We start from the raw sequence: 16,621 nt of genomic DNA, 5'->3' as shown, positions 1-16,621 counted from the left end.
GTAGGCAACACCAACATGTCTCCTTATACTTTTAGAAAATAAAACCCTTTATATTTTGCTTGTTTGCCGCCACCACTAATTCTGATGCCCTCTGCTTGCTGGAAAGGTTACAGAAGTACTGATGTAGCATTGCCAGGTCATGAGGTAGAATCCCCATTACATCACGGTGACTCTCTCAGGGGAGACGTGAGCCACTGTACTGCTTGCGTGCTCCTTAAAGTGACTTTTCTCCCATCCTCTTTTGATGAGACGGAGCTTCTTGCTGACGCATGGGCACAGCAGCACAATCTTGCCAAGGATGACTACTGTCGGGAGGACCAGCGCTAAGACGAAGTTTGGCGGGGTGTAAAAGCGATAGCTCTCCTCTTCAAAAGCTCGTTTCCAGCCATATATCAAAACATGGAAGGTGCTAATTAGCAAAGCCACATAGCCAAGAGTAGACTGCGGGGGGGGGGGAGAGAAAAAAAAGGTTAAAAAACAAGGTTAACATTTCAGTTTTCTACCACCAACATATTTGCTGTGCACTGCTCTTTTTATAAAAAATTAACAGGGTTATTCACAAAAGGGGGAGGAGTTTGGAGAAGGCAGGAGAAGGGAACAATCTAGGACAACATTGCTTATTTGGAAAAATTCTCCAATTCAGCTGACTTTCCAGTTCAGCTATGTTGTCCTAGATTGTTCCCTTCTCCAAACTCTTCACCCTTTTGTGAATAACCCTGTAAATATATATTTAAAGCTGAACACAAAGCAGTTAAAACACTAATCAGCCTCCTGTAATTTTCGGTACAGTATAATGTAGTCTGCAAGAAGGAGGGATGGAACTTAGGACTGATCAGGTGTACTGCATGTACAGTACAGGATCAAAGAGCAGAGAGAAGACATCTTCAGTCTGCTGCTGCCACTTTCTACTCCAACCACAGTCTGGGGGAGAGGAGGTAACCAGCTGTAGTAGAAAATAAAGACGGGTCCCTTATTTACGGAACAAATTATTTGTGTAATCATCCTTACCTGCCTATAACTGCTATTTGTGCACAGTACAATTCACATTAAAACCCCAAGAAGCAGTAATGCAGCTTTAATTGTCTGGGGGGCGCAAAGTGATATTTAATTTCAATTAAATTTGATGTGCCAAACGTAGGCATACTCTTCGCGGAATCCAAGAAGAGCATAGCCAACCATTCTTTGAAGTGTGCATTTTTTCCAGGGAAAAAAAATGAAGCAAGGTCTTCAACAGGGGTTACTTGTCTCTACAACTCTTGCCAGCCATTCTATTCTGTTTAGCTTTCCTCTTGAGCAATGTTTACAGCAGGATACAATCAGGGCCAGATTTTCCAAAAGGCCTACCAAGGGGCCGCAGGGGTGTGGAATTCCTATCTCCCTACGCCCGGGACATGCAGTTCTGGGCGCCGGGTGGGTAGTTGTTTTCTACATTTAGCCCTGCTTTGGGCAAAATGTAGAGCAGGGAAGCCGCCGCTTGTTTTGTACAAGTGATCCCGGCGATGTCGCCGAGATCACTTGTATGCAGCCTGCAGGTGCATGCAAGGGGGGGCGCTTTGAGGAACCTGGCCTTGGCGCAGCAGAGAGGGTAAATCCGACCCTGTATACAATGGTGTCAGATCTGGAGAGTGAATCTTGTTTTGAGAAATAATAGGTGATATGCACAATTGCATATCACCTATTATTTCTGATAATGCACAATTTTCAACCTCTTGTTCTCAACCTGGCTTATGGAGTACCGTGTACCGTGTCTGGTAATCCAATGCTAATAGTGTTAGAGAATCACATGCACACCATACAGCGGTTCAGCCAAACAAAATGTCAGTTGGTGCTGGAAGTGACGACACGAATGGCGTTGTGCTAAAGTAAAGATAGAAGTCCCCGGTACTCACTTCTAGTGTGCAAAAAGGATAGCACTTTTATTGATACATTACATGCGTCATGAAGGCAATGTTTCGGGGCCGCGCAGGGTCCATTCATCGGGGCAACTTGTCACGCTTGTCATGATGTCGCCCTGATGAAGGGACCCTGCGCGGCCCCAAAACGTTGGCTTCTTGACGCATGTGACGTATCAAATAAAAGTGCTATCATTTTTGCACATTACAAGTGAGTGCTGGTGGTGACTTCTATCTGTACTTGGTAATCCAATGCTGGATCTGGCACTGGGTTCCACTTGGGGCATTTTCCAAACTCGGTTCTGGTAAAAATAAACTGCGGAGTGATTTCCAGGTCCAGACCTGCTTGCATTACCTCTGCACTTGCCCTGTCTCTAAAGACTCTCTACAGTGGTTATAGCCCTGCTGCACTCTTATAACATCCCCATTGTGGGATACTTAGATGACATCCTGTTGAGGATACACTCCAGATTTTACACCAATCGAATTAATTCTGAACCTGCAAAAACCATTGCTGAAACCTTGTGTGCACATTCCAGGCATAGACATTTGCTAGGCAGACTTCCTGAGCTGGCAGCGCCTAGAGCGAGGCGAGTGGTTCCTACACCTGGAGGTGTTTCAGGACCTGGGTCACAGGTGGGTGATGCCAGATATGGATAGCCTGGCCTCTAGGTTCAACAACAAACATGAAATGCTTGTTTCCAGGAACCCCTAGTAAAGTTAATGGATGCTTTAGTAGCTCTTTAGGATCAAACACCCTAATCTATGTTAGTAGTGAGTTTTGGAGCATCCACTCCAAGAGTTTCCCGATGGGATGAATCCTCTCGTTCCTGTAACTGAATCTGAACCAGCATTTATCTCTCAGCACTATCAAGGGTCAGGTTTCAGCTCTTTCTATTCTCTTTTAGAGGCCATTGGCCTCTTACGCTTTGATCAAGACCTTCATGCAGTGTGTGTCCCATGTTGTTCCCCCAATCTGTTCCCCTGTGGATCCCCAGGATCTGAATCTGGTTCTCTCTGCACTTCAGAAACCACTGTTGGAATCCATCTCTACTCTCACCCACAAGGTAGTTCTACGAGGTGATTGTCTGAACTGACAGCCTTATCCAGCAAGGAGTCCTTTCTGGCTTTGCATAAGAGCAAAGTAATGTTGAGGCCCAACTCTTCCTTCTTCCCTAATGTAGTTTCTGCCTTCCACCATAATCAGGACACCGTTCTTTTGTCCGTTTGTCCGGCTCCAGTTCTCCAAAAAGAAATTATCCTGGGCTAGCATATGTTTTTTGTTTTGTTTGCCAGTGTCCAACCCTCCTGTAGGTGGAAGTATAACCTAGAGATTAAAGGCTTCCTGTGTCCCTCAATGGACTCCAAGAAAAGGTTGTTACAGTGAGAACAAAAAACTATTTTTTTAGATAAATATTTTTATACTGTGTTTAATATTTTATATTTTCCATTTGTTTTAGGCAACACTGGCACCAGCTTTTCTGGAAGCAGATTTACTGCTATGTTGTAAATATCCTGTGTTGCCCACAGACCTGAATAGCAGGAGATGTAAGGCTATACACACAGCTTAATGCCACACCTCCTCCTCTAGAAGAGAAGGGGCCCATCTGGCTAGTCAGTTTACACGGGCTGCCAACAAGCATGCCGGCAGTCCTGGGAGCCCTATCAATGCCATGGGAACCTGTATCAAATATTTACTTGAAATTCAAGATTTTATAAAAAAAATAATGGCAAGATTACTAAATAATGAAATAAACTGGGCCTCCTGTATTCTTCATACAGAAACCTTTTATTGTCCCCGTTTAGCCCTTTGGGGGCTAATGTGTGAGAAATGTGTAAAATTTCACCTTTTTAATCCTCATAATAATTAGAGGATTAATCTTTATAAGCTTAAGAGAAGATCAAATAAGATAGGAGAAGGAAAGAAATGATGTTAGAGAAAAGCGGATTTATTCTCTTTTCAGAAATTCAAGGGATCTTACAGCTGCTAGATGAAAGGTGGATTACTAGTTATGGCTGGGCCCTCTAACCTCATGAATTCATGGGCTGCTGCACTTATATCAGTTGGCTAATGACTGGGGTAGGGAGCCTTCAGTGCTGATTCTGGTGCTGGATGGCCTGATAGTTTCAGGGATGACTAAATATAAAAGTAAGCATAGATTCAAAGTTTATCTAAATCCTGTTTTTTTCTTACGCCTTGTTCACATCAAATGCAGACCAGATCTGCATGAGTTTCTGCACACGCAGTGCAGTGTGTTATACCGCGTTTTTGATGTGTTCAGGGCCGTTTTTGGTTAAAAAAAAATCCAAGGGGATTTGCATGCGTTCCAAGGCGTTTGCATGCCTTTTTGATGCGTTTGCATGCGGTCCAGAGTAGGTAAAATAGGGCTCGCTGCAGTTTTTTTACATGCTCTGGAACTGAACGATGCGGTGTGAACTAGAGCCCAAAATACCATCGGAATACATTGGACGCAGTTTTGATCCGGTCTGTAACGGCTGTGCTCCTGGAATGCGCTTGGTGTGAAGAAGGCCTTATGGATTAAGTAGGGAAGTGTTGGAATCCTTGTTAGTCATTTATTGCTGTCGGGGGAGAATTACTCTTTGGGGGGAATTGATCAAAACTGGAGCAGATCAAAATCTGGAGCAGCTGTGCATGGCAACCAATCAGCTTCTCTCTTTCATTTTCAAATCTTAACTGAACAAATTAAAGAGAGAAGCTGATCGGTTGCCATGCACAGTTGCTCCAGATCTTGTCTGCTCCAATTTTGATCAATTCCCCCCTATGTATTTGTTCTCAGGACCATTGTCTCCGGGCATGAAAGTGAGAAAAAAAAATTGAATTTGTCAATGAAACAGGAATAGAGGGAAATCTTCCAATGAGGACACTTGTTCCAGTGCCAGTTGTCTTAGAGGATTTCTCTTTTTTTTTTAGAGATTTCCTCTCACTTCCTGTTGTGTCTACGGGATAGAAAGTCAAGACAAATCTCCCCGAAAGGATACAGACAGCAAAAAAAAACCCAAAAAGCTGACAATGGTTTTAACCTTCCATTCTCTTTCCAAAGTTTAAGCTTTAGATATACTTTGAAAAAAAATAACTGTTAGAAATAAAGTCTGGTGGGCTAAATCAGTCACAGACTTATATTTTATGGGATAAATAGTGAGATCTCTGCCATAATTCCTGACTCTGCTTCTGTCCACCTGGGACTTTTTGGCGTTCCATCATCTCCTGTTGCATTCTCCATGCTATAAAATAAAAAACACCACAGGTAGAGTGGGGCCACCTCAGCAGGTGTGCAGCCCTGGGAACTCCAGTGCAAATACCTCACAAAGTCCCCAAAGCTAACTTAGGAGCTGGGGTTCAGGGGTAACCCTTCTCAAGCATAGCTCTCCATGACCTGAGAACGTTAATCTAGAATAGGGCTGCAACTAACGAATCGATAATAATCCATTATGAGAATAGTTGTCAACTATTCTCATTATCAGTTAGTTGGTTGGATTCCCTAGCTCTCTCCTCCATCCTGGGAGGAGGGCACAGCAAGCAGTGAGCGGGTGCAATAGCCAGCCTGCTATTGGCTATCGCAATTTGAAATGACCAATAGCAGGCTGGCTATTGCACCCGCCCACTACCTGCTGTATTTACATTCAGCTGCCTACTGTGGAATCTTGCCACTGGCAGCTGCCATTCCCTGGTCGAAGCTATTCAAGCGCCATGTGCTTACAATACAATTATTTTTAAAATTGTTTATAAAAGGTGGGAAAAAAGTGATTTCCGGTTTCGGCCTGACAAATTCTGCTGCGGGAGGTGCGTTGCAGTGCCATTTATTTCAAGGGCACCCCAAATGCGCCTACCACCCACAGTGCGATTGCCCGCACTGGAACAAACGGTACCGCAATGCCGTGCGTTCCAGTGCAATGCGATTGCAAAACACTGTGCATGCAGTTTTATTCTGAAGTAAACTTTATATTTGTAACACAGCATTTCTGTGTTTTATTTAAAATCAAGGATGGTATTTATTTAATTTTTTTAATCCGATTAATCGAAAAAATCATCTACCAACTAATCCAATATGAAAATAATCATTAGTTGCAGCCCTAATCTAGAACGTTGAGTGATGTTGAAATGTAGAAATGAAAGCATCAAAGATTAACAATCAGGAACCAGTCAGTGTGAGAGCCAATCATGGCGCTTTCATGCATCGTTTTTCAGCTGTTGATTGGACTGTGCCTCTCTCCCACTGTGCACTCAATGTGCACAGAGAAAGAAGTATAATGTTAAAAACCATTACATTGTGCACCAAAGAGCATACATGGCTGTGCACCTCTTGGAGTTACGGCCTAACATGAAACGGGTGAAGTGGTGAGATCACCCAGATTGTAATTGACATTGTTCCAGTGCAGGTAGGAATATGAGCCCCGTTATCTCTTAGTATCAGATCTTCAGCTTCCTGCTCAACATTAATGAAAGCATTGCTTTCTCTCGCCATATTCTACAGAATGCTGCACAGCTTGGTAGGGTGATTGGAAGGAATCTAAATGGGTCAGATAATTTCTGTAGAAAAGTCTCGGGTTGATATCACAGTGTTTTATGGACCTGTTGACAATGGCCGGGCATTATGAAAAGCACAGGTATATCTTTACCACATGTACAGAGCCCAGAATATGAGACAGAAGCAAGACAGGGTGACCTAGTTAGAGATAGCAGGAGGATAGCTGTGAAATGATGAAATGTGTTAAATTGCGGAATATTTTATGCAAAACTGACACTTAGAAGTTGTCTAAATATAGTATCACACTTAGATTAGCAAGCATAGATTATATTCATGTAAAGATTTCCCGGAGTGAAAGATGAAAGGAAACTTTTGGTTGACCGATTTACATTATAGTTTCCTTTGCAGTACTCTCCTGTGACCTGTGGTTTAGAATTGATAGCAAATTAAATATTTCCATTATGGCTGTAATGTGTATAGAGCTTCACAGCTACAAAGGTCAATACGAGCTTGTTCTAAAGCAGAGGTTCCCAACCTGTGTAACCTCAGGACCCACATTTGTCCTTGGTCATTAAGTCGCGACCCAAGTCACACTGCAATGGAACGCAAAGCATTAGGGTATCGCACGTCTCGGTGTGGGTGTATGAACTGTGGGTAGGAGGTGCGTTTGGGGTACCATTCAAATGAATGGCAACGCAAACCACCTCCCACACCAGAATACACGGTAGGTGCGATTGCATGGTACAGTTTAATGCACTGTACTAGTGTGAACGGGCCCTCAAAAACACTGACATACTTTTTTTTAAGGTTCACCCAGTCTCCCTACCTTATGAGAACTGGAGGGGATCCTGAGCCTGGGGTCCAGTGTGGGCTGCTGTGCTGTGACAGAGCTCCATCCATATGTTCATTGCTGGTACAGCTCCCTTATACGCCTGGTAGCGGTGCCGGGAGCCAGAATGTGACGTCACTCCGGTCCAGGCACCTCTACAGGGAGCTGTGAGCAATGCACGTATGAATGGAGCTCCTTCGCTTCCATAGCCCCATCCCATCCCACCTCAAGCTGACACTCGGAGCTGGGCAGCATATTTTGAATGGCTGCTTGGTGCGAGGCCTGACAGTGCTGCGGTAGAGGGAGGCAGAGGAGCCTCTCACCTAGAAAAGCGGAAAGCATGCGGCGACCCACTGAACATGAGGTCGCGACCCACTTTTGGGTCATGACCAACCAGTTGAGAACCACGGTTGTGAAGGACAGCTGTACCTTTAAAATAACTATCATTAAATCCATTCCCCCCAACATTTCTCTAAACTATACTACTCCCCCCTTCCCAACTGCTTACTTACCTTGGTTCCATATTCATGTTTCCAACTGGTCCAACTTTTCTAGCAATGGCCGCATCTGCACATTGGACCCCCATGGGGTAATATACCAAGACTGAAGATAAGTCCATATCCCGGCCACAGTTCCACTTTAAGGATCACACATTACAGTGCTTGTCTAAAGTGGTATAAAACGTGTTCTAGCGGCAGGAAAAAAAATACTGCTGAGGAAATCTCTGGATTGCAGGTGAATATTGCAGCACACGCCGATTTTGTCATGTTATTTTTTTAATGGACCATTTATTTTATCCTGTTATTTTTGGCTGGAGTTTTATTTTAAGGTTTATAAACATTTCTCAGAAACAGAGAGCATTTTATGAGTAAGACCTCAATGGTAGAACTGTTTTACCGTAATAAGCCAGGAAACTAAGACATGCACATGCAAATGCTAAAGGAAAAAGACATGAAGCCAAAGTAAAGTTCCGTGTTGACTTAGGATGTCGAAAGCTGAAGTTTTGGTGTAGACTAATGTGCCGAGTTATTCTAAAAGTATTCCGTAAATCCAAACAGATGTGAAATAAACAGCTATAAGGCAAATGTAACTATGATTATTAGTAACTTGTCTGATGATAAATGATCATTGTTTTAGAGCACTGCAGGATATCATGATGGCTCATAAATTCTTTTAAAGTTCGTCTCCAGCCTCTATCAAGATGATCACATTCATGTATATTTATAAAAAAAACTTTGGGAATGCTGCATGTTCCTCTTTAAACTTAATTAGTCTTCTGCTCCTACAGTATTCCCGCAGTAGCTAGAACCCCCATTCTTTCCTGGTTGACACCATCGTTCTGTTGGAAATGCAACAGCATATACAGTATATGATTATATTACTTGTGTAATTATGTATTTTGAGCTGTAGATGGCGCTGTAGTGCAATGTTAGTTTTCCTATATGCATGCTTATCTATGATACACAGGAAGCTCTGTACGCTATAAAATGCTGTGTTCACATATAATATTGTTCTAAGTAAGTAAAACTTAATTCAGCATTCCTCAAGATCTCAGTGCTTCATCTAAACACATATCCAACAGGTTCATCCCCGGCCAGGATGACTGTCTGCTAGGAGGGGCATGCTAGGTTACCATGCTACAGTTAAAAACCTGGGAGGATACCACATTTTTAAAAAGGGTAATTCTACTTTCCCAGGCAAATTTGGGAAAAGTGCATTACCCGCTCTGTTGCTCTTTAACTTTCCCCTCCATGGCTCCTGGTGTACAGTCCATAAACCCTACACAACATAATCACAACTCTGGACTAGGTATTTCAAATCACCCCTGCAAATGGAGAACATTCACTGGTCAGCATGGTCACCTGACCATGCTGACCAATGAGAAGCGCTTCTTTGGTCAGCACGGTCAAGAGCTTCTCCCCAATGAGTGCACACCATTTGAAATAACATAGTGTAGGGCTGAGATGCTGTGTACAGGGAACCTATCGTACAACGGCATTCGCAGAGGGGAAGCAATGTAATTCCATTTTCCCAAATTCGCCTGGGAAACGAGAATTATCATTTCAGTTAATTGTCCTTTTTTTATATTAATATAGCTTTCACTGCAATATTCACCTTGTCTCCAATGCTTTCCCTTGCAGAAAATCCACTCTTCCCGCCAGCCACCAGTACTCCTCCAGGCTGAATGACAGCCAGCATCATTCAACACTCTTCACTGGCATCACTACGTTGGCCTAGGCTCATAGTGACACCACACCCTGCAGTATTTAGGATTGCCCTCTGTAAGAGGAAGAAGACCTAAAGACTTCATGTGACCAACGAAAAGACTCCAGCATAAAGGTATGTTTTATGGAAATTGCGTGCAGACGGGGCACCTTTTAAAAACTAACTGCAGTTAGCATAAAGTACTCAGCTTAGGTAAGTTGTAGATAGGTGGCACCATAACCTGCCACATCATATCAACCTATCACAATCAGAGCACCACTGGAGCTCCCAAAGGTCCTATGAAAATACATTTTGGAAAGACAGTATTTGTGTAGGTTTAGGCACCATCCCTGCTTCCACACGTGAGGAAGGGTTACATGCCTACTTTTCACATACTCTGGCAGTTGGGATATTTTTACGGGACTCCGGCAGCGCTGTCAGCAAGCTGAATGGCCTATTGATGGCTAGAGACAAGGGAGAATGCTCCATCCTTTTCCTCCTTGATCTTTCAGCTGCATTTGACATTGTGGACCAAAAGATCTTACTGGATTGCTTAAAGCCATTCTCTGGTCTAGAAGGTAAAGCATTAAGCTAGTTCAAATCCCTCTTGTCAAGGAGATCATAAAGGGTCACAGCAAGAATACTCATCCTCTTTACTTGTATTACATTATTGGGTGCCATACTATCACCAATGTTATTAGCCATACCACTGGGAAATATAATTTAATGCCATGGTCTTACCTACCATTGCTATGCAGATGACACACAAATCTACCTTTCTTTCCAACCAGATACTGGTGACCTTGGAATCAAGATCAACAGCCGTCTTACATACAAGAGTGAATGACCTATAACTGGCTAAACTGAACTCAGACAAGACAGAAGTGCTGGTAATTGTAGGGCTGAAGCGAACATTAAACTGGCAGCAAACACATCCAGTTGGCTTAAAACTTGGGAATTGAAATCTTATGTTCTCAGACCATGAGCGTGGCCTGAGTGTAAACTTGAACACTGACCTTTCAATTAAGCTACATGTATAATCTACTATTAGTTCATCCTTCCACCATCTCAGGAATATTACAAGAATCAATCATCTGATTCCAGCAAAAGATATAAGAAAATAAATCCATGCTTTTGTATCATCCACATTGGATTACTGGAGCTCCCTCTACTATGATCTCTCTGAAAAAGTACTCCATCAATTGCAGCTGGTAGAGAATGCAGCAACCAGGCTTCTCACCTACCAAACCTATCACCCCAATTCTCCACTTCCTGCAGTGGCTTACAATTAAATGAGGGATATCCTTTAAAATATGCCTACTTACCTAATAAAAGACCTGCATAACTTGGACCCCACCAATCTGACAGAATTTCTGGTTACCCCCACACATTTCCTCCAGTCCTCAGAGAAATAAATATTACACAAGTCCAGAGTCATGTGAAATATCCACATTATGGAACTCACTGACATCCAATGTCCAGGGAACATCCCCACTGGATATTTTTAAAAGCAGACTCACATACAGTATATTCACCCAGGCTATAGCAAGACCTGACAAATCCTTCTCTTCAAAGATCCCAACACCCATTTAATAAGCGCTGGGTCTCCAGGAAAAAAAGAATATTAAGTACAATATGCCACCTTATGGTGCCTGCTGTCCACCACGCGTGCCGCGCTCCCTAACAGCCTCCCGCTGCAGATTCCAAGCCTGTCTAGGCTCCTGGTCATCTGGTGTCAGGACTTAGACAGTGGGATAATGGGTCCCCCCACACCAAACAGTGTTTGGGCATTGTGATCGGCCATTCAGGCCTGAGTACTGTCACAGGAGGAAGGTCAAATGTTTCCTCATACCCAGAAATTCTGTTCCATAAGTGAAGGGTCCGGTGGTGTGTGTAGGCAGCAAGGGGATGTGGCTTGCAAACCATAACTGTCTATGGTTGTCATCTCAAACACATGTGCAGACACTTAATTTTGACCTAAATGGGAAAAGTATCAGTGTTTATTTCAGACCTCCTGTCTGAGCTTATGAATACTTCCTGATACCTGAATGAAGCTGAATTCCCTCCAGTTTAAGGCGCTGTTGACGGAAGGGATGGAAGTCACCGCCAGCAGGGAGAGCAATCCAAGGCTCATAATGCCAAATGAGATGTACATTTCCACTCTCCACACTTCCTCTTCATTCCAAGAATTGTCCACGTTACCATGAACCTACAAAAGAGGGACCAGTATTACGTGGTTGTAGACAGTTAAACAGAATGCTTATAATAAAATAAAGCTTGTCACAGATATCAGAAGATGGGTGGATGTGCTGGCATGATCTGACTGTCCAAAGGTGACTCTCAGCTCAGCCATAAACATGAATGCTTGGACCATGTGAAAATTTGTTTTTTTTTACAATGAAGTGGAGAACGACCATTCGGCTTAAGTCCCAAAATGTGGGACCCCTGGATAACCAATAATATGTCCCTGAAGGTGGAACAAATGATTGCCTTGTGAACGGCCTTGCTGTTGGGATGCTGTGGTCTAGATACTCTGGACTCTCTTCCCCTTGCCCCTTCCATCCCCTTCCCTCTTTGCTGCTCTCTTGGAACCACTTTCCCCTGCCTTCCTTTTATACTTTTCTCTATACTTTCTCTTCATTAGGCTTGCTCTTTCTTTTCTGGTCTCCTTCTTTGCTCCTCTTGTCCTCCCACTGTGGGGTGGTTTATTAAGGTTGGGCCTGGAATATGCCACAAAGATTGGGCTAGTGGACCAGCTCTGCCCCACTTTTTTTCCAGCTCAAAAGTGATTTCTGCACATGGAAGCCCTTTGGGGTCCCATTTGATAATTTGACTGTTCTATTTTAAACACAGTCAGGGCCGGTGCTAGACTATTTTGCGCCCTAGGCAATACCAGGTACTTGCAACCCCCCAGCCACCCCAAATAACCCCCTGCACAGCCCCATTCTCCTACTGGATAGCTTCCGCAGGCAACAGGTGAATGTAAGTACTTTTCATTTAATACATGAGGCCCTGGGTGATTATCACTCAATGAGGAACATGTCCCACCTGTTGATAAGCAGTATTGAGAAACGAGTAGCGCTCAGATCGTCTCATTGGCAGACACATGCTGTAGACCACGTGGACAGCTGCAAAGAAGTAGCTGAGCAGACCAAGTTGCTTACGACACTGCAACCAGTTCTCCAGCCAGTGCGGGAAGCGTCGGTACTTTGTGCCATAATACAGCTGGTGAGCCGCGGCCAGGAGCCCCGCCAAGTACACCAATGACAGGAGAGTGATGGCCACGATCGGTAAGGTCTTATTCACAATCTCTATGGGGATCTTGTAGAAGTCACTCTGCTGGTTTTTTATGTAAGGGTGAATGATGTCCCTGATGAAAGAATATATAAAGAAGAAAGTTGCCAGACTGATGGCCACCACGACAGGGCCCTTCCACGGTGTGAAGAGACGGAGAGGCAAGTTTTCAATCTCTCTGGAAGAAGATAATGTGCCCATGTCAATTGGAATAAAGTTCATCTGACGGGCCAGCTCTATGACTTGATGGCGAGCCTGGACGTTATTGCTGCAAATGCACACCTGCAAAAACCACAAAAGGTCAATGGTAAATCAATAAAGGAACCCCGCTTCATTACGGGGGGCTTCCAAGCTTTTTCAGGCAATAGTCAGCTGATCAAACATAATATGACCCATGACATTTCTTGTTTATGATTAGGGATGCACCGACACCAAGTACTGTACTCGGTACAAGTACAAGTACAGATACTTTTCCAGCTCCAAGATTAGACTAGAGAAACATTCAAAAGTTAGAAGGCAGCTGTCATTTGTAAGGAGAACACGGAGCTCCCGGGATTTCTACATCTCTGTTTTACTGATACTTGCCCAAGTACTCACAGATACAAGTACTGATACAGTTTTGTTTATTGTCATGTGACAGTTATTAAACTTTTTTTATGGACTCTAACATCCAATTTGGTCTGGTGCTCTTCAGGTTCTGCTCCCAGTACCTTCTATTGGAGACTCCGCCTCTATTGTGCATCTGCCTAACCATAAATTCTGTCACTTTGCTTTCTCTTCCTATCAGCATGTCCCTTGTAAGCACAGGAACACTGCAACACAACTGACTTCCTCCTTGTGCTGCTTCTACTTCTTCTTCCAGTCTGATCTCAGCTGACTGCAAGAAGCTGATACCAGGGACGTACACTGCTTGCATTATAAAAACACATTTAATGTATTAATTAGGGATGCACCAATACAGATACTAGTATTGGTGCCGAGTATCTGGGCCAGTACTTGTACTGGCCCAAATGCTCCGATGCCTAGCCCGATATTTCCTGTATCAGGAAGTCGGGCAGCACGTCATTACACACTGCCCGGCTTCCTGATTGGCCAGGAAGCCGGCTCCATATTTCCTCGTTACTTGTGATGAGAGTGCATGGAGCCGGCTTCCCAGGCAATCAGGAAGCCGGGCAGCGTGTAATGACTCCTGACTTCCTGTTTGGTCAGGAAGGCTTTCTGATTGGCCAGGAAGCCGGCTTCATGCTCCCTCGTCACCTCATGACGAGGGAGCATGGAGTCGGCTTCCCGGTATCGGTGCATCCCTAGTATTAATAAACACAGAGCTGCATTAATGTGCATCTTTTATATCTGTCTGGAGTTCAGCATGAACTGTACTGCAATACAAACACACACATGGGGGATACATAACATAAATGTGGTTCTGTGTATCAGGCTTTACACTTACTTGGCTGCTGGCATCCTTTGGGCCGAGTTGCATTGCCCAGGCAGAGATGACGTTGAACCCTTTCACCACATAGCAGTCTGGGAAGAGGGAGGAAAGATATTCAGCGTTGGATTCCGGGTACTGGTCCACTCGCATGTTATTGCTCACATCCACCAGAATCTTCCCGCTCAATAAATGCTTCAGGTCCCACAAGGAGGAATAATGTTCTCTGTGTATTGCGATGAAGATGATGTTGGCTTTCAAAATGGCATCCTCGTGGTGCGTCACGTCCACCACGTGTGGGAAAAAGTCGGCGGCGCATTTAGGTTCGCGGCTCCCGATCACCACGTGGTAACCGCACCTTATAAGACGGATGGTCAAGGATTTGGCAAAGTCTCCGCTCCCCAGAATGCCTATTGTGGTTTTTTCCTCTTTGATGACATTTGTGCCATTGGGTAAGAAAGAGTCATTGATGCTTTTCGGGCTTCCCATCATTGTGATGGATTCCATAGTTTAGAAGATTTTCTTCTTTATGACTAGAAAAACAAAGATAAATAAAACATTTAAAAAGTAAAAAAATTAAAAAAAGTGATAACAATTATAAAATTAAAAAAAAATATAAAAAATTAAAAGATAATAAGAAAAATAAAAATTTAAAAAAGTAAAAAAATAAATAAAAAAGTGTTACAAAAGTAAACGAAATAAAGAAAAAAAATTAAAACCATCGTGCCGCCTCCGCCACCTGGTTGCCATAATCCATTGGCGGGGAGGGGAGCGCATTGAGGAACCTGGCCTTGGGGCAGCAGGGAGAGTAAACCTGGCCCTGAGCAATCTTACAGATAACAAGAGTGGACCAAGAGTGTAACTCTCTAATGCTGGCCATACATTATGTGAATTCCTGAATAACTGTCCGAAACCCCCACAGTGGGTGTCGGCACCCTTTCGGCCGGCATTCTCGATCAGCTGATCGAAGGAACCGATTGGAGAACCTTCGAACGAACAGAGGCGGCAACCAATGATCAGCAATAGATCTGCCCGATCGCTTGTATGCTGCATGGGAGTGTGCGGGCCCCTCCTCCTCCACTATCCCGGACTCCGTTGGGCCCTGTGCAGGCCTGGGATCGGCACGGCAGTGCTCTGCACTGAAATCGGAGGGGAGATCAGCTACTGGAATCGTGCTTATCTCCCTCGGATCTCAGTGCAGAAAATGCCGTGCCGGTCCCAGGCCACTGAATGCGGAAGTGATGTGTATTACATCGCTTCTGGTTTCAGTGTGTCATTTCTCCGGCTGCTGTACTCAGAGAAGAAGCTGGCGAAGCAGATTGCTGCTTCATCAGCTTTTGGGGCCCATAGGTGACATTAGGGGGTCCAATAGACCCCTGACGTCTCCATAAAGGGGACTTGTAACTGTATATTTGCTATGACATGGAGGCTTGTTAAAAGATACATGTAACAAATTATGTAAAGTTAGAAAAATTAAAAACACAAATTTTCAAAGTCTCCCACCCCCTCATTCACACATAAAAACACAAACATGCATCATGTGTGCTTACGAGCGAAAACAACGATTGCGCCGCACATGTTACCTATCCCCGCAAATGTCGGAGTGCAAGGAATAATTCTAGTGCCATCAATCACTGTTAACACTAAACTGATGAGCAGTAAAATCAGTGCTTTTTTTCTGGGCAAAGAGGTTTCCGGTACTCACTGTGGCGGCCATCTTTGTTGTGGGCATGCGCACATGCACAGTATTTCCACAACCATGATGACCGCTGACAATAAACCTCAGGGCCATTTTGGTTGTGGTAGTGGGGGAACCACTGAGCACGCGCAAGATAGCTGCCGGCAATCTTTTTGGTGGTAAACAGCGCTAGAAGACAAGCGTCATCACCTTGCCGCTTGTCTTCTGGTGCCGTGTCCGTACACTTGCCGTAGGGACACTTACGCATTGTCTGTATGACAAGTGTACGGACACGGCGGCAGACAAGCGTCATCACCCCACGTGGGGTGATGACGCTTGTCGCGAGGGCGCATTTTTTACATTTTATTTTTGTGATTCTACCGGTGTGTACCGCCATAAAAAAAGCCTTGGGCAATCTTTGGGCAATTTTGGGTATGGGACTTTTGTTACTCCGGTTTCTGGTGCTCTGGTTACTTTCGGGTATGATACTCCGGCTGTGGTATGTCCCTCAGCATCTTCACACCTAATAGACCTGTATAGACGTGATAACATCTCAGGTCCTTAGACCTCCAGAGCCCAGGGGAGAAGAGGCTGCGGGGACTGGTCTATTAGCCAGGCAGGACTGAGCGCTTAACTACCCCTGCACTGCAAGGGTTAACTTCTAAATCCTGGAGTTCCCCTTTAACACCCGGATAAGTATCTTTATTTCAGCCATGTGACTGTCATTTTCATATCTCATTGGCCTCCAATGAAAATAAATATCACTTCTTTTATAGGAAATCCGGGTGTATGTTCTAGTTTCTTGCT

General features: G+C 44.2%; 1 protein-coding gene across 1 annotated transcript; it reads right to left on the bottom strand.

Moving 5' to 3' along the window:
* Positions 1-14,657, bottom strand: STEAP2 (STEAP2 metalloreductase). Its single transcript, XM_018564158.1, has 4 exons — positions 14,155-14,657; positions 12,462-12,989; positions 11,458-11,622; positions 1-441 (listed from the first exon to the last, which is right to left on the bottom strand). Exons 1-4 carry the CDS (start codon positions 14,641-14,643, stop codon positions 157-159), a joined length of 1,467 nt encoding a protein of 488 aa, XP_018419660.1. The 5' UTR covers positions 14,644-14,657; the 3' UTR covers positions 1-156.
* Positions 14,658-16,621: the final 1,964 nt, after the last annotated feature.

The sequence above is a fragment of the Nanorana parkeri genome, unplaced genomic scaffold, assembly GCF_000935625.1.
Source record: "Nanorana parkeri isolate BGI_ZX_2015 unplaced genomic scaffold, ASM93562v1 scaffold23, whole genome shotgun sequence".
Classification (NCBI taxonomy): Eukaryota; Metazoa; Chordata; class Amphibia; order Anura; family Dicroglossidae; genus Nanorana; species Nanorana parkeri.
Note: the sequence above shows the minus strand (reverse complement) of the source record. Positions and strands in the feature narration are given on the sequence as shown.